The sequence below is a fragment of the Haliotis rubra genome, unplaced genomic scaffold (genome assembly GCF_003918875.1).
Source record: "Haliotis rubra isolate DU_JTF1 unplaced genomic scaffold, ASM391887v1 Scf50, whole genome shotgun sequence".
Taxonomy (NCBI): Eukaryota; Metazoa; Mollusca; class Gastropoda; order Lepetellida; family Haliotidae; genus Haliotis; species Haliotis rubra.
In genome coordinates, this window is record NW_025767191.1 from 3,067,406 (window position 1) to 3,088,559 (window position 21,154).

Consider the following 21,154-nt stretch of genomic DNA (forward strand, 5'->3'; position numbering starts at 1 on the left):
TTTCGTGTTTCGACGCCAAATGCACGACCCTGTGCCGAAAATGATGACCTTATCTAAAAATCAGTGCTTAGACGTCATGTTGTAAATGTTAACACATGGCGGGAAACTGATAGTAAAACCAACAATGTTCTCTTTTTATGATAGCCCTAATTTACGCCTCCCCCTCGTATGCGTAAATAACCTTCCACTAATGAACATTAGAGTTCGGCCGCTTAATGACTTTACGACCCAGGCACATCCGCTCCCATTTTCCGCAACCCTCTGTACATGTCTGGGGCCCATCTCCCACCACTCAGTGTGATTCACGAGTTTCGGAAAGGAAAACGTGGGTCGTACTTTGCTGTGGCATTGTGCAGCAGTATATATTGACCGGAGTCAATCTGAACATAGCCCGTGGGATTTTAGTGATTGCTGCTCAATGCAGAACTGTGGAGAAAAGATTTTCCCCAAAATTGGAGCGTGAACCACAGCTCGAATCATGCATATGGGGAAAGGCCGTTTCACGTGAATATTTGAACCAGTATCCAAGGGAGACCACTGCTGCTCTTTCCGAAGAATATTCATAAGAAACAGATATTTGGTATTCTCTGGTAATTGGTTCTAACGGTTCCATAAATCCTGCAAATGGTGTGTAATGCAAGAGAGTACCGCTGCTGTTTACACACCGTCGGTGCTGTTACAGATATAAACATCTGCACATATCATGCCAAGGCTCGCTGGGAGTGACATCACGTTGATATGAACGATAGTGGGAAGATTTTGGAATAACACGTTTTCTTTGACTGGTTAAGTAGACATCCAACAATCAAAGATACAAAGATGGCTTCCACCGGTGTGATAGTATCTGTGTGTATGTGCATCATTGTTGGAACACTGGAATTTTCTAGAGTCACCCTAGGTAAGTGTACATCGATCGTTATTTAATGTTCACTGTCATTTGATAAAACTATCAAAAACGTATGCTAAAACGTATTCGAAAGCGTATAATAATACGTATTCGATAATCAACAGACCATATTAAAAAGCCACGATTGCTAAACAGTTCTACATTTTGTGGTAATTTTTTACATAGTTTTGAACATATAAATATGCTTATGATACTATGTAATAGTACGGTGACATGTTCGCAAGATATGGGTTACAGGTTCGTGTGGTTTTTAAGCTATACCACCTGTTTTAAGGGACCCATCATTCCAAATACATGTAGTCAGACAATTTTAGAGTTCTATAACTAGTTTTATACAAATCTGTATATATTGCTATTCGTTATTCCTGTCCATCGATGGCATTTTTAAAAAAAAACAATTATGTATAATGTATAAATGTGTCACTTTATCCAATCACAATATGGCTGAAATACCGTCTCACTCCCAGATGGTCAAATCGGTTCATCTCTTTATCATACGAGGAATTGTTTTCAATTAACACGTCTCCAGACGCCATTTTGAATTGCGTAAATATTCTAAGATACAGGCATGAATTACGATGTGAGAGATTTTACAACAAACAATCTTTTAATCTATGTGTATACACACTCATACGTAACTATCAGCTGGAGTAGAAACACACGGAGGAACCTGTGTAACGCTCGAGAGTTATCGCCTCAACTGAAAAGGAACGGGAAACGATGCACAAGCAAGGAAGATAAACGCTTAGTGGAGTGAATTACCAGTGTAGACATGGAAGCTCATTAGATAACGTATAAACAGTTAAACACACACGGGCCCGTAGGTTAACAATTAAGCATCGGAGAGCATGTAGTGCTAACGCTCTGTATAGTTCATGAAGTAAACACCTATATAAACGATTAGTAGTTTTAAGAAGCTTTTTTTTCTCACGGCCTTTTTGTATAAACAATAACGTTGGTGGTCAAAATTGAACATATTTCTGTAAATGGTCCTTTTCGGGTTGTCTCCATTTCTTCTCTCTTATAAATGATATTCATGGGAGACGAACGACATAGATGTATGGGTCATAGCTATTCTTCAAACATTTATGTAATTATTTACCGACGATGTGGTGTTAGTACAGCATTAGGTTGGCAGATGAGTTCGATTAGGTTTCCAAAATATTGTTTTAAATCACAAATAAAAGCAAATATGGAAAAGACTAAATTAATAGTATTTATAAAACCGCGTGTCTCGTGTTTAGGAAATAGGAAATGGTCTCCTTGATGGAGAAAGCTTTGTATCTCAATATAAGTATGTTGGTATCCATTTCAAGCTCGCGAATCGTAGCAAGACAGTTCTCTCAGATCAGGCTCTGAAGGCTTTCAGAATTTACCTGTCTGATATGTACATTTATATAATTATATAAATCTGCCGTACGCAATTTTATTTCACACATATAATTCAAGGTTTGACAGTTTTAATGTGTAGGACTGGAGTTTGGCGCCATGACTACTTTTATCCAGTATTCATAACAGTTTGTGTAGGGTATTTTGCACTTGGGTAGAACTGCACCTAATAAAGTATCTAGGGATGAGTTGGGGGTGTCCTCCCATTTGTGAGAACTCCCAGTTGGGAGACACATTAATTAATGGTTCAGTGCACACAGGTGGTGCTTCCCCATCCCTACGATGAAAGTGGGAACAGCCCTGTTGCTGAAGAGTACCCGCAGGAGGCATAGTTCATTAATGAGTTAGTTAACACAGAAGACATTGTTCGTTGAAGAGCATTTATTGTTTTCTATAGCTACTGAAATACTGAAAAAGATTATCGTGAACTGGTGATATATTCTACTTCTTGACGGCCTGCCATAATGGTGATCGGAAAGAGCAGTCAAAGGTTAATAAATACATTTGGATTAATTATAGTTACAACAGTTATTGCTAGATTTTTCAAACACGTAAACTGAGTAGGTAAATTAATTTCTCTTTCAAATGATCACGAAGTTACCTACACAAAGTGTTTATTTTTTAAAGCCATTTATCTGAGTAGGTGAATTACTATATCTTTTAGAGTTTCATTAAGTTACCTCCACAAGATTCAGTTAAATAGCTAAATGCATAATTAGCTGGGGTTAATCCATTCTATCAGATAGGGGAGTAAGGTGTGTTTTCTTTGCTAATTACCTACTCCACTGTCTCACAACTGGGAGTCTCACAACTGGGAGTTCTCACAAATGGGAGTAGACCGAGTTGGGTCTTATCTCTATTTGGGTTAACCAGCACTTTATGATAATGAAGTAATGGGTAATGTTCGCATTACTCAAATGAGCAAACCCGATCGCGTTAGTAGCCTCTTACGACAAGCATGGGTTGCTGAATTCTGTCCCGGAACTTGGTAGTAGAGATAGTAGTGGTGGGAAGAGTGGAGTTGATATAAGGATTGGTCGTGTACTAGTCATCAGTATCAAGCGTATCTCGAAATAGTCTCACGCTGGTTGATTGATAAATAGAGTTTAAGAGTGGCTAGTCAGCCTTGAGGACGCCCCCGCCCTGGAAGAACTGTCAGCAACAGCAGGGAGCATCTGTATTCCAGAATACAAACTATGTGATGAATTTTGTTTTGGGAGATACGTAAATTCAAGAACAATAAATGCAGATTCAAACTGAAGATGGGGCGGTGGGGTAGCCTACGCGTTAAAGCGTTCCCCCGTCACGCCAAAGATCCGGGTTCGATTCCCCACATGGGTACAATGTGTGAAGCCCATTTGTGGTGTCCCCCGCCGTTATATTGCTGGAATATTGCTAAAAGCGGCGTAAAACTAAACTCACTCACTCACTCACCCAAACTGAAGATAATCATGACCACCTTTTCAATATTCTAATAAAACTTTTCGCCAAACGCAACAAATGTGGATACATTCATCATGTGACTGTTGGTTTTTCACTCGTTCTTTCAGCTGCTAAAATCCCGAATGTCGACGCTCCCCAGCTCAACATCACCTACTACATAGGGAACGACGCCGAGCTGCATTGCACCGTCTCTAACCTGGGCAGGAATACGGTAAGAGTAACGTTGGGTTAAATGTTGCAACGTCAGTTAAACATATACTGTTGTGGTCAGTTTGGTAGTGGGGTGGCACTTGTCCTGCAGTAGATAGTAAATATTCAAGGTCAGCAGTTTTCCTGCAGTGAACAGTGAATAGATAGAGATGTGATCCTCTTTAGTGGCATTTCTCATGTAGTAAACAGTGAATAGGTAGACGGTGATTGTCCAGGGTGGCATTTCTCAGGTAATAAACAGTAGATAGACACAGAAAAGAGTCTAGAGTAGCATTTCTCAAGCAGTAAACAGAGGATAGGTACAGAGTTAACCGTCTAGAATAACATTTTATCAAGCCGCAAACAGTGAATAGGTACGGAGTTGACCGTCTAGAATAGCATTTCTCAAGCAGTGAATAGGTACGGAGTTGACCGTCTTGAATAGCATTTCTCAAGAAGTAAACAGTGAATAGGTACAGAGTTGAACGTCTAGAGTAGCATTTCTCAAGCAGTGAATAGGTACGGAGTTGACCGTCTTGAATAGCATTTCTCAAGCAGTAAACAGTGAGTAGGTACAGAGTTGAACGTCTAGAGTAGCATTTCTCAAGCAGTAAACAGTGAATAGGTACGGGTTTCATAATCTAGAGCAGCATTACCCATGTTATAAACAGTGATCAGATAAAGAGCTACAGAGAGACGTTTCTCATGTAGTAATAGTGAACAGAGTTGATCGACTAGAATAACATTTCTCATGTAGTAATAGTGAATACGTAGAAGGTGATCGTCAGGTTAGCAGCTTCACTGTATTAAATAGTGAATGCATGATCGGGTGAATGTTTAGTATGGTTATTTTCCAAAAGCAAATAGTGAATAAGTAACAGGGTGATTGTCCAAAGCGTCGATATTTCTGTAGTAAATAGTGAATATATACTTGGGTGTAAATTAGTGAATAGATACTGGGGTGTAAACTAGTGAATAGATACTTGGGTGTAAATTAGTGAATAGATACTGGGGTGTGAATTAGTGAATATATACTGGGGCGTAAACTAGTGAATATATACTGGGGGTGTATATTCGGCATAGCAATATTCCTGCAGTAAATAGTGAACAGAGTGGTGATTGAGTTGTGATTGCCTACTAGTATAACCAGTTGTTATTGTAAACAGTGAATATCGTGAGGGAAATAGTCTAGGGTGTAAATCGCCCTATAATATTTGAGCGTATAAAGAATTGTCATTGTTGGCAGCCATCCAACAGTATAAAGTAATGACAGAGGGAGGTAATTGTCCAATAAGACATTTGTCTATAGTAGATCCATAAAGACTTGACTGCCCCGACCATCTCACTATGATGTCTCCGTCCGTGCTGCAGGTGACGTGGAGGAAGCTGTTCGACCCAGTACCCATCTCTGTAGGAACAGCTAAGTTTACGCCGTCCAAGAAGTACCGGGTTGTTCACGACGCTGCCACCAAGAGGTGGACACTGTACATCAGAAAACTGGACACGTCGGACGCCGGGGAGTACGAGTGTCGAGTCACTGGACACGATGAATTGTCGCAGACTCTTACAATCATTATGCCAGGTGGGTGCCTTTGGAGACGGCGATGGTGCTGGTCGTTGTTTGTTTGGAAGATTTAATTACCTTGCAGGGTGTATTGGCGCTCTCTGGTGTTTTGGGGTTTTCTGAGGAGTTGCTTTTTTATGATTTGGTTTTCCTTTCGTTTTGTTTTGTTTGTTGAACGCCACACTCAGCAAAATTCCAGTTACATTGTATATGGCGTTGGTATGATATAATCGAGTCTGGATCAGACAATCCAGTGATTGAAGTTATGAGCATCGATCTATATCGTTGGGGTACGATATGACACCGTCAACATAAGTTACCAGACCCATTCAGTCGCCTCTTACGTCACCTCTTACAACCCGCATAGTGCCCGTTCCACAAAGTCATCGTAACAATAAGGTGATAGCATTGCGATCGCTTTGTTGAACGGTGTCTGGTGACGATGCTAGAATTCCTATAGGTGATGTTGTTCCAGCGATTGTTGGCTATGTACGTATATATGTAGCATGGGGACCCCAAATCATATCGATCCCAGTATGTCGTTTTCAAGTTCACAAGTTGAGACTCTGGTTGACAGCCACCGTAATGTGATTACAACAACCACACTTACTGATTTAATTTGCACCCCTTGATTTATATATCATTTTAAGAGGATTATGAATATATTTGAATCATGTCCTGAATCAGGCAACTTGGACTTCGGGGTAACGGGTTTTCTGGTTGAATGACTCCCACATACTTACGTTAACGTCCGTACCTGTTTCTAGGGAACGGCGACACCCACATCGGGGCTACAGAGAGTATCCTGAAAGTAGACGTTGGACAGACGGTGCTGATGCCATGCAATGTTAAAAACCTCAAGAAACACAAGGTGAGACAACGGTTTCTACATAAGAAATACTATCTACGTATTCCACCAAAACTACCCGAGTCCATTTATGTGATTCGAACCACGGACCAAGCTCACAGGACTTGCCCACATGGCCAAGGAAGTTAAGCCGTCGGCAACCTGACAAGGTAATGAAGTCATCTTATTGTGGATGACTGAAATCCCTGATCCATACGCATTACGTACTAGCATTTCGAGCCTACATTTAAATAATCTTGCTTGTTGGCATTTTATATACTTACAGGGGCGGTACCCTAGTGGTTAAATCGTTCGCTCGTCATGCCGAAGACCCGGGTTCGATTCCCCACATGTACAATGTGTGAAGCACCTTTCTGGTGTTCCCCGCCGTAATATTGATGGAATATCGCTTAAAGCGGCGTAAAACCATACTCACTCACTCTCTCTAAACTTACAATTTGTTTCTGTCTACACCACATTTTGATGTTTAACTCTCAAAGTTCAACATGGCGTTAAAGTCCTTCTCATTAAGGTGTCCTTTTGGTATGTTTGATATGAGTAATATAATTGACACATTCTGAAACGAAAATATTGAAACCTTGAAATCATTTGCATTGTCATGCGGATCGAAATGTATTATGATCATTGAAATATTCACGTTGATAATAGTTTAGCAAACGTATTGAAAAAACATAATATGCATTAAATATAGTCATATAAATATGGTGGAGGTATTTCCAACATACATTTCAAAGAGACTAGGAGAGGTTTCTGATGTGTGATGTATCTGTACAAGAGGGGCGGTGGGGTAGCTTAGTGGTTAAAGCGTTCGATCGTCACGCCGAAGGCCCGGGTTCGATTCCCCACATGGGCACAATGTGCGAAGCCCATTTCTTGTGTCCCCCGCAGTGATGTTGCTGGAATATTGCTAACAGCGGCGTAAAAACATACTCACCCTGAAGCGTCAGGTATGCTATTGCCTCGACTGTACATAGACACACGCACTAGTCATCAATATACAGTAAACGGTATCCTGTTGTCAGAAAATATATCAGTAGCTAATGTGGGTTGTGTTTGAAAACAAATAACCAGATGTTGGTGTTTATAATACTGCAGCAGGAAAAACACACCACTGTGACTGGATGATTATTTTTGTAACTTAGAAGTAGAATATAATGAGGTATATCAGGGGTGATTAGCAGTTGGGTCCCGGGTTAAGTTTAGGTTGTATGTATGGTGGCCTCTTTAAACTCTAGTTAACACTGGTAATGCTCGAATACCAACTTACACCCTGGCAATCAACATTGTCGGCAGAATACCGACATGATCAATGTCGGAGACGCATGTCAGATCAAATGGACGTTTTCTCCGAAGAGTTACCTCCCTTCCATTACGGCGCGTAAGGAGAACTTCAGAAGGAGAATGTAAGTTTTTCAACAATTGATTGTCAATAAAATCTAATCACTCCAGTATTCGCAAAGAACTCGTGTTGAAACTATGTGGAACTATTTACAAGCGTAAATAGGATAAATGAGTAATATGAGTGTTATTGTCCACTGATAGTGATTGTTCGGCTTCTGAAGATACTATATACACCGGTACCAGAATATGATCTCTGGTTGTAATGTGATTCGTGAATAGGTTAAAACCTTAGGTTAAACTACATCCGTGATACCGTAAAACCAACCTGATTTAACATAAGTATTTCTGTCAATACAAAGCAAACGCTGCAATATGTAGATGAATTTGTTATAAGAATTGTGGTAGAGTCTGTAGAAATATGGGTGAGCAAAATGTTAGTATTTTCATAAAGCGACTTCCTTCGTTGTGTGTTGAATAGTGCGTGAGTTGAACAGGTTCGATCCGTTGGTAGTGTCATATGGTACTTGTCGTTACCTAGCCTAGGTGTGAGTGAGTTTTGTTTTACGCCTCATTTGCAATATCCCAACAATATCTCCACTTTGTACCCATGTTGGGAATCGAACTTTTTAGGTCTTCGGCGTGACATAGACAAAGCGTTTGCTCGTCACAACGAAGACCCGGGTCCAACATGGGTACAATTTGTTAAGACCATTTCTGGTGTCCCCGCTGAGATAGTGCTAGAATATTGCTAAAAGCAATATGACTGTGAACGAAACATCGGGTTTATTGTAAATCAGCTTTTATATGTCGGGAATTTGAACCATGATTGACGGAAATATAATCCGGAAACTGACAGTCTCCCAACTTTGTTACACAGGTGTTGTGGGTAGGGGAGCGAGGTGGAGTGTTGGCGTTTCGGAAGAAGGTCCTCTCCAGTGACAGCCGTCTCCGGATCCAGCACAACACGCGGGAAGAATGGAGTCTTCGTATCAGGAACGTCAGGGACAGCGACTTCGGCACATATACATGCATCGTCAACACCAACCCAGTCCTCACTCGCACCTTCACACTAAGAAGCAAAGGTACGATTTTGTTTGTTTATTTGTTGTTTAACGCCGCACTCAGCTCTTTCCCAACTATATGACGGCGGTCTGTAAATAATCGAGTCTGGACCAGACAGTCCAGTGATCAACAGCATGAACATCGATCTGCGCAATTGGGATGCGATGAATTGTGTCAACCAAGTCGGCGAGCCTGACTACCCGCCTCTTACGACAAGATCTCTTACGAATCGTCATGTGTAAGCAAAGGTACAACCAGAACATAGCGTAATAGGGCAGATGTGTCGGTTCGTCAGAATTATGGTCCGGGTTCGATTCTACCATGTCTACGGATGCCTCTCGCAGTGATATTGCTGGAAAACTGTTGAAGCGGTGTAAACTCCAAATCACTCACTCACTGGAACTATACATACATGTATACCTAGCCTGACATCGTACCCGTGTGGTCAATGGTCAGTCTGTTTCATGTCCGATCATGAAAGATACCAGCTCACTGCTCTGCTGGTTTAACACCGCCAACTCACGTACCCATGCAGCCATTCCCTCTTTAGCACGCCCTGTCACTCTATGCTATGACGCATTTAGTATACCTTATCGTCTTGAAGTAATCATGCAGTGTTTAGTACTGACTATGTAGGGTACACATGGGACCAGTGGTTTCAGTAAACAATATATTTGACAGAATTGCACCCTTTACCTGGATAGGATTCGCTGATATTAGTTTCGAAAATTATTTATTACCTTTTGTCTTTGTGCAACCATAACTCTCGCAGCTTTACGCCAAGATGGTGATCTTGCCATTACTATGCCTCTTGGATTACATTGCCCTCATACTGTTCAACACTGGCGCAAACCTGAAACACGCTCCTCAACAGATGTTACATCTGATACACCGACAAATACATTGTCTGAACTGTCCCAGCCTTGAAACGTCAACTTCTAACGATGATTTTATGAACGTTTCTTCCAGGTCCTCAAAGGCAAGCCCCCGTACTCATCACGACAAACCACATCAGTGTGGTGAATGTCAAGGAAGGCAGCCCCGCGACCTTGGTCTGCAACTTCAGGGGTTACCCTGCCCCCAAGGTCAGCTGGAGTGCACGTGTTATGATTGCTGGCAAGAAAGTCAAGAAAAGTAAGCAAAGGCAAAAACACATGCTAATACATCAATACAACCATAAAAAACGATTTCTTTCGTAACTAATAAAATTATGTCAGCTAAACAGCTTGTCTTGACGTAAGCATGCCCTCGCCATGCCCTCGCCATGCCCTCGCGGTGCGGTAACAGTACGGTTACCAAGAGTTTACTTCCCCTAGACTAACGCTTAGTCTCTGAATGTATATTATTTTGACAGTGAGTGAGTGAGTTTAGTTTTGCGCCGCTTTTAGCAATATTCCAGCAATATCACTGCGGGGGACACCAGAAATGGGCTACACACATTGTACCCATGTGGGGAATCGAAACTTGGTCTTTGGCGTGACGAGCGAACGCTTTAACCACTAGGCTACCCACCGCCCCTTATTTTGGTAGTAAAATAATAAGCCCATTTAAATGGAAAAGGAGCCCCAGTGAGATGGGAAATTTAGAACCTGAAGAAATCGAGACTTGCTTCATTTAGGGATTTAGCATTGAAAGGAGGGCTAGGCAACAGGGAAAATAATGTGGTTCAGGGACTGAGGGGCAGTCTATACTTTACATTGTATGTAATCTTTTCCTTCTCCACAGATCTGGAAGGGCGTGGTACAATGCATAAGATTGCAAGTGCTAGACCAGAAGACAGTGGCAACTACACATGCACAGGTCGGAACGGCGTCTACCCCTCCGGCAGAGGCAGGGTCATGTTGGTCGTGGAAGGTGGGTAGTTGTATATTTATCATGAAAATATGCCTTGATGCCGGGAACGAAGTGATATACCCACACAATTACCAAAGTATGAGAACGTTACACTTACATCCTTTATACACAGTTCATTTTTGTGTTCTACTTTTATTCAAATGCTCAGCATAGATATATAGACTACTTAATTCTAATATGATTATATGCAAAAAGTTAACAGTCATGGGGTGGAACTAAAAGTTACAATTTGCCAACAGAATTGTCTAAAGTCCCTTCTTAATTTGTCACAGAATATCTGAGTACTACGACCGCTGTTAGCTATATACATAAGGGGCTGCGCGGTTAGTTACAAAATGGACGGAGTGAATCATAACAGATTATTCTCGGTCTTGACAATGGTTTCCTCCCATACTTTAACAAAGACGAACCACTGTCGTAGCGCTACGATCGCTTTGAGGAACGGGGCCCTGGACCGCAAGGGATTTCCTTATATCCGACTTCAAGACTACAGGATTCGACTGCATAATTATGACTAATAATAATAATAATGTGTCCATTTATATAGCGCCAAAGTCCACACTAGGTGTGCTCATAGCGCTAACAATCAAGGCACAACACATTATACCCCGGATAACCCAAGCTGCCTGTTAGGCGTTAGAAGGCTATGACTATAGCATATTTCCAGGAAAATATTAAACATCACTCAAACAAGTAAAGGTGTATGTAATGTTGAGATTAGAGCTTTACAGAGGCATTGAATGTGACGAGTGAACAGGTCAACTTGCGTTCATTTTGCAATTTAATCGTATACCTTTTAGAAAATTTAGGTCTGCATCCTCATATCAGGCTTTTGCTGGTAAGCACCACAAAGCGCGAAAAGCACACGAACACCAAGTCACCAGTGACACGTTATAAGAGATGCTTGGAGTATTGCTGATGCATACAGCTGATTTGGATTATCATATTGATTGGTCAGAACAGGGTGTTCTGTTTTCGATCGTAGGTTATCCGTATGACTCTCACAGGAGTAGGCTTTGAGTGAAGTGGCAAGACAATCTGTTATCTGCTGAAGATCTGGAACCCACACAGATGCTGACTTTAACAGATGTTATACACAGAGCTCAATTTGTAACACATTAGGCTGTTTCTCCCTTACTTAAACGATCTTGTTTACGAAATTTAGACCCTGGTATGTAAATCTCCAGTATCACAGATGTCACGGTGTCTGACGCAAACAATGGTTGTTGGTGTAAATCATAGCTGAATGGAGAAACACCGCTGCTGCCGATTACGATGGACTTGTTTGCCTTCAGCTACTAGGAGCTACTAATTGAGCTATTCATCCCATCAGTTCATTTACATGTGAAAAACATCCAAAGTATACTAGTTAAAGGTCACATGCAAACAAAAAATCCAACATAATTAAAACACAATTATCACTTATTAATGGCATATAATATACATTGCTGATTATGAAAAAACATATAAGCAAAATCATAAGCGTACAATCGCAAATCAAAAGTGCATATTTTGTACTTGGGTTTACTTCCCAAGAAACGAAGCAGCCGGGATACCGAACCCAGTCAGAGCAGGTGGGTTTGCACTCAAGTGTAACGTCTGGTTCATTTGCCGATGCTCTCACGGCTCATTGTGTGTGTATATATAGAGCTGTTGGTGTTTGTAAATACATGCTCATTTTTTGTGTATAACATTTTGCAATCAACATAACATGTCATGTGTACAAGTATCACACCTGCCTGTCTGTGTAATTACATAATGTGACAGAGACCGAACTCGGGCCATAAATCAATGCGTTTTGTTTATGGTGTATAGCCTGATAGGTGTTAAGTTCAAATTGCATGTGGTCAGTGATCGAAGTTGTGTATTGAATATTGTCATTAGCAGACAGGCAGGCAGACACATAGGTGTCAATAAAACAGACATTGAGTTTTGTCTGTGACAACGACATATCTATATCACAGTTAGAAATTCTGTAGACGCTAAATAATGACATTGCTTTTAAGTATCGAACTGAGAAAGTGACTCGGTAAGAAGAACGTGTGGTGAAATAGACAAATGAAATTATACAAACAGTTAAATCGGCAATCTACTGTCATAACATATAAAAAAGCTTGCGCCTGTGCAATATCAACAATACATTAGAAAAATAGCTCACTCCAAAGCCTTCACCGAGTATTCACCAGACAACCCGCTTCCAAGCTGCGCGAACCTATTTCACTGCGCATGTGCCATGAGCGCAGCCCAGCTGTTGAAACCACTTTTCCCCCAAGCGCTGGGTGAAAATTAGTGAATCGTTTGAACTCCGATTTCGTGCGGTTTTTTTCATCGCGTTATTTTTCAACTTTATATGTTGAATTTGCATTTTTGATGATTTGTTTCGGTAAGTCCATACCGAAAGGTATCAGAATCTGCAAAGTTGTGTTTTACGTTGCATGTGACCTTTAATGAAACTTGGAAAGGTTTTGAACCCCGTTCCCTCAAAACTAGTTGGACCTGCTAACTTCGGGATATCGGAACATTCGAGATAACGGGACATGGAAAAGCTATATAGTAAAAAAGTTCAATGTTAATATGTGTACTTTATAGTGAGGCGGTATAGCTCTGAGACACCCGTACGTTGGAAACAACGGGGTCGAGATAACGAAGTTGGAATGCATTTCACTTCCTACGGGGATTTCATTTCAGTTTTCAGGTATATCTGATATTCTGTTCACTAAAAATTGCCTATATTGAAAGTAAAATGGCGTGATCCAATAGGATACTTAAAACACATATTCTGAAGTTGACAACACATGGGGCAAATTATCATAATGAAACTCAATGAATGCTTTATACATATATAAACCGATATACTGGATACAATTATATGGATACAAATGACTAAAGGAAACCTAAACGGAATGGTGACCGTTTTGGCAATTAATCTCATGAGAGTTTCAGGGCCATGCCCCACAGAAGAACATGAAGCGTATGTGATGTCTCCTGAATCATGTGGCTTTGTTCGAAATATGTCGCTGGTCAGAATGGGTACCCGGTAGGAGAATATGTTCATACAACTATTAACCTTTTAGCGCCTCAGTGGCTGTTTGGGTTACATATTCCCCAGGAAGCTGAGAATGAATATGAAAACATAATGTATCCGTGGGAGTCATACCTATCATGGTCTAAGCGCATTTGACTAGATATAAACTGGATTATACAAATCCATGTTTTCAAAGAATGTATTTCCATTACAGCCAAGCCGACGACCCCTGCCCCACGGACCACACCAGCCACCCCCAATGGCCCAGGTATGTTTCACGTGATTCACGGGTTTAACACCCGATGTAGGTGTACTGAGTAAGATGATGTCTGTTCCGACACATGCGAGTCATGTACAAGGCCGCTTTCAGTGGAACTGAAGCTGTTAAACATCAGTGTGCACAAAACGACACACAATGTCCTTATGACACGAATCGTACCTGGCTCTTCTACGCAACAAGGCCCACTCCACACAACCATCTCATTTTTACGAACATTAACGTCAACGGCCGAGAATAGTCATGCTCAGTTATCTGCCGAAACAGATTCCATTGAGCTGAAAAGTGAAAATAGAAGGGAACATTATATGGATTTCTCACTGTAAATGAGTGTTGACACCAGGTGTGCGGGATGGGTAAGCATGTCTCTCTTCCCACCCCCACCACCACCCACCCACTTACCGCTGGTACCAGACACAAATTAGAGTTTCAATGTGGAAAGGGATCCTTGGTATAAATGTGCTCTGCTACTATCCTACCTACAGAGGAAACCGAGACTACTGGTATATGTTGTAGATGAACCTTACGACATGTCCACGATGTGTGAATTAAACTTCAACACACTTCACGAGTTTCAAGCCTGCAACAGTAAATATTTTCACAGTCCCCGAACCGCATTACCTACCCTTTACAACATCTCACTATGAACTGTGGGCCTTAGATGAAGCAAGATTAGAATCAGATTCTGAAACTACTATCTCGACTGGTTATATATACCAATATTTAGCCTCCGAAATGAATTATATGTTTTACGCAATGGTATTTTTATCCGAAAAAAATGTTAATAAAACATATTTTTTAAAACGCGTAGAGACTTTCTTCATTTCAAACTGAAATTGCAGAAATCTAGACTTACGGACTCTTACAGACTAGCATGGGCTGTATTGAGCCTCACCCCTGTATGACAAACTAAGTATAGATCAAAGAGAATCAGAGATGTTAATCCTGCTCATCCCACGATCTATATCCTAAGACTGTCGGTGGCTCATATATCACTTTGGTCGGTCGAATCCTAAAATCATCCTGATTAGGACCGTAGGTGTCAGCATTTTATTCATTTTGTTGGGTTAAACTAAAACATACCATGACATTTTAAGCTCATCCTCTACGTCTTCTTTCCACTCCATGTAGTGAAATACAACAGACTCACTCACTCACTCACTCACTCACTCACTCTCACTCACTCACTCACTCACTCACATGGTTGTCCTTGTTTCTGCCCGGTCTCAGCATTTGCAGTGAATCGTTGTGTGCCTTTAATAATAGGAGGACCAATCCTCGCTGACCCGTCTATTGTACCTTCAGTACAGACAGCACTGGATTACCACCCGTAGTTCCTCTCTAAAGTACTCCCTCACTTCACTTATTTTTGCATTGATTCATCTCATAACTCTTAATATTATTTGTATGTTTTGTAGCGAGACCAATTGTCTATATGGAGGCTGAGCAGGTGATGAAGAGCAAGGGGGGCATTGCCTATCTCGTATGTCACAGCGTGGGTAACCCAGCCCCTGCTATGCACTGGACTCGCCACAGAAATAGACTCCACAATAGTTACAAACATCGGACAAGCACTACCAGTAACGGACCATTCCGTCAAAAGTCCGAGTTGCGGATCATGCACCTGGAAAGCAATGATTATGGTGAATACGAATGCTTCGCCCATAACAACAGAGGCAACGTAAACACAAGTGTCACACTCGTTGGTAAGTCGGCGTTAATGACGCTGGTATCTTCTTTGATGACTCAGACGTCGCAGTTGCGTCTCTTGGTGGTGGCTCGCGGGCACGGATACAAGTTCCGCCCAATCAGGACGTAAAGTCCTTCAACAACCCAGCCATGCTTGTTAGCTCCACAACGTAAAAGTTCCAGCTAGGATAGTTTAAGCTTTAAACCTCGTGATGTAACTGAATTAAATTACAAAATGTCATTGTCTTGAGAAATGAAAATATCATGCCTATCATCAGGTGTACCGTGTTCAGCCGGAAGTTCTGATGTGTGCCAAAAATAATTGTCCATTGATGCCAGTACAATGTTTCATTGTCTTGCTTTTGTGACCTGGGGTGAACCGGATGCAAGACAAATACAATCAAAATTACATCTCATTATTTTTACAAAATCACAAGGACTAACTATCCAAATGTCTTCCCACTGCATGTTCTGTTATGAACTGCTGTCACGTCAATAGGAAGTTGTTGTGTTGTTTTTGTTGTTGCTGTTGTTTTGGCGAAGGAGATCGCAGCACAAACACTTATTAACAATCTATATTTTTTGTCACGTCTGTCTCATTAAGCTTGTTTGATTTCTGTTTAGAACCTTCAAAATGAGCTCCAGTTCTGGCAGAATACCGAGACAATGCCCACAGACCTGAAGCCCGGGAGGTTCCCTCCACAACTGTACAAAGACATTCACCCTCGGGGCATACCAATTAGGTCGACGCCCTGGATGGACAAAACGTGTTCTACAGATACTTGGACAGGTCCAGTCGATGTGTAGATGACTATGAAATTTACTGTTCTGAGGACGCAAAGTGGCCAGGTGCTCCCCGGCTTCGAATTATTATGTGTTAATTATCTAAAGTGTTGAGAGAAATACTCCACGCTCGTGACATATCTCACGCTTTCTGTGAAAAACTTTGATGTTCTCAGCAACGCCATCTCAGCGCGTTGTTTGTAACATACTGGCTTCTTTTTGTATCCGAGAATTGAATAAAAGAAAGAATAAATCATTCTAATTTCATTAAGTACGAATGATGGAAGAATGACATTTTTCAAGATGTTTCGATGTAATGCGATATTTTCTTGACCCGAGGTTCTCTATTGACATAGAACAACAGCAATCATTTGGGGTTTATGGCTTTGAGTGCCCTCATTTTCAATCCATCACCTCGACATTCCTACTCTTAGAGGATATTATGCTTTCAAAACAGATGGTTCTGCCATTTGCTGATGGTCTTGTGGGGGTCCCTGGAGGTCATCCAAACAAATGGTGATCCTGGCACCGGGAGCTTGGTGATATTTATCCAAGTATTGTTTGGTTTTGCAAACTGATTGCATGTCAGTGTTGATGCAGGAGAAGCGTGTACCTGGCAGGTGAACATGGGAAGCTGCACAGAGACATGTGAAGAAGTCTTAGGGGGATTCCTACTTGTGCACCGGTCACATCAACACAAGAAGATTTCAACTAAACAGGAGCGATTAAATCGCGGCGACAAACTCAATAATGGCTATCTTGCACAAAACCTATTGCAGCTCAAAAGATGTTTCAACTCCATTATCTAATTTGGCCTAACAAGGCAGTCAGTGAAGGCCGAGGCCACTCGGCAGATTCCAGAAAGTAGGTTTCAACCAACTAAGTCGAGAATAGCGACACTTAACTACTGTAAGCTAAAAGAAAAATGATTATTGAACCAGATTGGTTTCTCCTCGCCATGTCTGCACTTATGATCAAAGTGTGTATTTGGTGTATAAGTACAAAAAAGGCATTCTCGGTTGTTTGGACTTATTCATGCAAAACAAAACACGTGAATGCATATTAGTACATTATGAATAAATATGTGAGCAAGCAGATGTCGATTTAAATGTAGAGCAAAAGGTTTTACAATAGTTATCGAAGTCGTTAGGCAAACAATACACCAATAGCTGATGGTGGTTTACAATCAGACAATAGGAACTGCTTCTTTGATAAGTATTTTGTAGAGTACCACAGTTGTGTTTGCAGTGTTTCAGCAACTGCGTTCAGCCAGGTTGGGTTTTAACAGTGTTTGTGATGCTTTACGACAACTCAGATTGCCAAATGTATAATTTATTTGTTCCGGCAGTTGATTTTCTGCATCAATAATAAGGATTAAAAATTAAAATCTGATAAATGAACATAGTCCTTATGAGGTGGGGTTATGTGCAGTGAGGTCTTCGTCACGTGTTTAATTGTTTGGTTAAATGCTTTGGTTTGCCCAGTTTGTTTATTCGAGCGAGTGAGTTTAGTTATTCGCCGCTTTTAGCAATATTCCAGCAATATGACGGCGGGGACACCAGAAATCGGCTTCACACATTGTACCCATGTGGGGAATCGAACCCGGGTCTTCAGCGTGACGAGCGAACGCTTTGTCTATGTCACGCCGAAGACGTTCGATTCCCCACATGGGTACAAAGTGGAGATATTGTTGGGATATTGCAAATGAGGCGTAAAACTAAACTCACTCACACCTAGGCTAGGTAACGACAAGTACCATATGACACTACCAACGGATCGAACCTGTTCAGCTTACGCCCTAAGCAAAAGCAAAAGCTTTTGTGAATTTGTTATAAGAATTGTGGTAGAGTCTGTAGAAATATGTGTCAGCAAAATGATAGTATATTCATAAGGCGACTTCCTTCGTGGTGTGGTGAAACGGGCGTGAGTTGAACAGGTTCGATCCGTTGGTATGGCATATGGTACTTGTCGTTACCTAGCCTAGGTGTGAGTGAGTTTTGTTTTACGCCTCATTTGCACTATCCCAACAGTATCTCCACTTTGTACCCATGTGGGGAATCGAACCCGGGTCTTCAGCGTGACGACCGAACGCTTTAACCACTAGACTACCCCACCGCCCCTTGTTTATCCGAGGTGGATGAAGATACGATATTCATCTTACACTACCTTAATATGATACATTCTGCATATGATTTAGTGAGCATTGACATTTCACAAATATTATGAACATAAATCGTTACCTTGGTTTGGCACCATCAGTGAATAGCTACTTGGGTATAGGGACGCCCATTCAGTTGGTTACATTAACCAGTCGCTACGAGAGGTGTTTACGTCGTGGGATCCGCAAGGCTTCTTGTGTTTGGTTGTTATCATTACGGATGAGTGATTATACTCTATAATCTTGTTTGTCAGAGATTTTATAAAAGCGAACACATTATGTTCTGGCTTTAATCTATTCGTGGATTTTTATATCCCTTCAGAAAATAAACGGACTTATAGCTCCCGAACTCATTAGAAGTATCTAAGTTAGTGAAAAAAGACCAGTCAGGCAATCGTAAAAGAGTGCATATTGTTAAACGCCGCGGCTAACCCTAATCCAGGCAACCTTTTGATAATCGAGTCTGGATCAAACAACTCAATGATTGATATAATAAAGTGAACCTTCTGCTGAGTAGCATGTTTAAGTGAATCCGATCCACCATGAATCCTTACGAGGGGTCCAGACAATCTCTCTCTCTCTCTCGAATTATACTGATTCCGAAACGACCAGTCCTTGTCATGTCTCCGTATCCTGAACTCCAGCCACAGCAACAGCACGTACCATATTTTAGCGTCTTTTGTATGGAGCAGCTTTCATCCCCTTCTCCTATCACCCTCTCGTATACTACGCAGTCGATCTTACCATGTAACGAGATTTCACTGAATCATGCTGTGTTACAATGCGCAGTGGGAAAGATACATTCAAATACAGGCCGCATTAACTTCAGCAACATATACTCTCATAACTATTTTTTGTGTGACACTATGGTCAAAACGCTTCAAGTTATAACGTGTTTCGATCAGCGATAAACAAACCTCAAACATAAATCTAAGGGAAATTGAAAACTCTCACTTTGTGCTTTTTATTGCATCATTTTATTTATTCAATCAACAGCCATGTCGGGGAAAGGCTCTCTTTGAACCGTTATTAGACACACCTCCCTAGCACCAAAAGGAAGCGCTGGGCCTTTAAAATAATTAAAACTTAAGTATTCTCCAGTCTGGGAAATTACCAAACATCCTATAATATACAAACTTATAAAGGTTCTAATCTTTTTGAACTGATAAGTCTTGATATGTATTTTGTTCAGGGCTGCGGGGTTGCCTAATGGTTAAAGCGTTCGCTCGCCACACCAAATACCGGGTTCGATTCACCACAAGGACTCATTGCGGGTAGCACATTTTCTGTAATATTGAAAGAATATTGCTTAAAGCGGCGAAAAAACAAACTCACTCACTCCTTTTGCCTCCGCTATTCTGTGAGCGAATGGGTGATTGAGTGAGTGAGGGTTTATGCGTTACCCGTCACGGAAATTAAACCTTGGCCCACGACATGGTAAGTGTACATCCCCATCCCACACTCCAAGGGAGGAATTATTTGATATAATTATTTATCATAATGTTGTCATATTACAATACAACTGTAGCTGCCATCATTAACATATTAATACCAAAAACGCCATCCACAAGACTACCTACACCTGTGAGCGTATGTTTACAACGGATTTATTTGCTTACACTTTCTTCACATGCTCGTTCTATTTAATTCTTTTATAATTGATAGGATTCAAAACTGCTCTAAACACAAGAGAACACGGATTTTGAAATCCAGCTAAGCTAATTACAATTTGAATTTAAAAAAATAATTGACCTAAAACATCACGTGCAATCTGTCGCAGCCAGTGAGTGAGCAATCTTCACCAAACCTGTATGATTCCACTGTGATCGAGCTTTCAAGCTCTGATACTCTAACGTTCAGGGAAATGTCACAGAAGTTGTATTTTGAATTATCCTGTTCTCAGGGGATGCGCTCCCGGTTTGGAAAACACTGTAGCGATGATTCACGTGCCTTTTAGAATTGCAGAAATGGCCAATTAACCAAATGAGATCTAATGGAGTCTAAAAGAGAGGTTCATCATACGGTTGATCAATATGAATTCTCTAAAACGAGCATCAAATAATATTTAAATGACATTATTGTCGGTTAATATTCTAAAACATTCATTCCTTGACTCCAGTGGTGATTACCTCCCTTCTTCTTTAACAAAGAATGAGTTTTTTGTTTGTGGGTTATAGTGCGCGAGATGGGATTACTCATTCAGCTAATTGTCGGAGCTGGAATCACAGCTATAGTAGTCTGGGCATTATCAACAGGTCAGCTGGAAAACCCACTTTAATGACCCATATTTTAGTGTGATGAGAACGGAATCGGGCAGAGACCCTGGTCAATAGAATTGTTAACCCATGTGACCGTATCTCTAGTTCCATGTCCATTTCAATCCCGTCAACAAGTTATGATGTCTAATATGAATAACACAGACAGAAATATGCAAATACCTCTCAGGACTGAGAAATCGTTTCTCAATAATGACTCAATTTACATTTACAGCTTGCTAAAATACCCCACCCACATATTCGGACAGGACATTCTCATTATCTGATTGAATCCTAACTGTTTCTCGTGTCTGGCAATTACGTCAAGTGGACTTATTACGTCGTGCAAT

General features: G+C 41.1%; 1 protein-coding gene across 1 annotated transcript; it reads left to right on the top strand.

Annotated features, from left to right (window-relative positions):
* Positions 1-249: 249 nt before the first annotated feature.
* On the top strand, positions 250-16,647 carry LOC124291842 (lachesin-like). The gene is made up of 10 exons (XM_046728912.1): positions 250-898; positions 3,847-3,950; positions 5,300-5,510; positions 6,260-6,363; positions 8,579-8,783; positions 9,733-9,897; positions 10,489-10,617; positions 13,857-13,910; positions 15,338-15,625; positions 16,233-16,647. Exons 1-10 carry the CDS (start codon positions 820-822, stop codon positions 16,244-16,246), a joined length of 1,353 nt encoding a protein of 450 aa, XP_046584868.1. The 5' UTR covers positions 250-819; the 3' UTR covers positions 16,247-16,647.
* Positions 16,648-21,154: the final 4,507 nt, after the last annotated feature.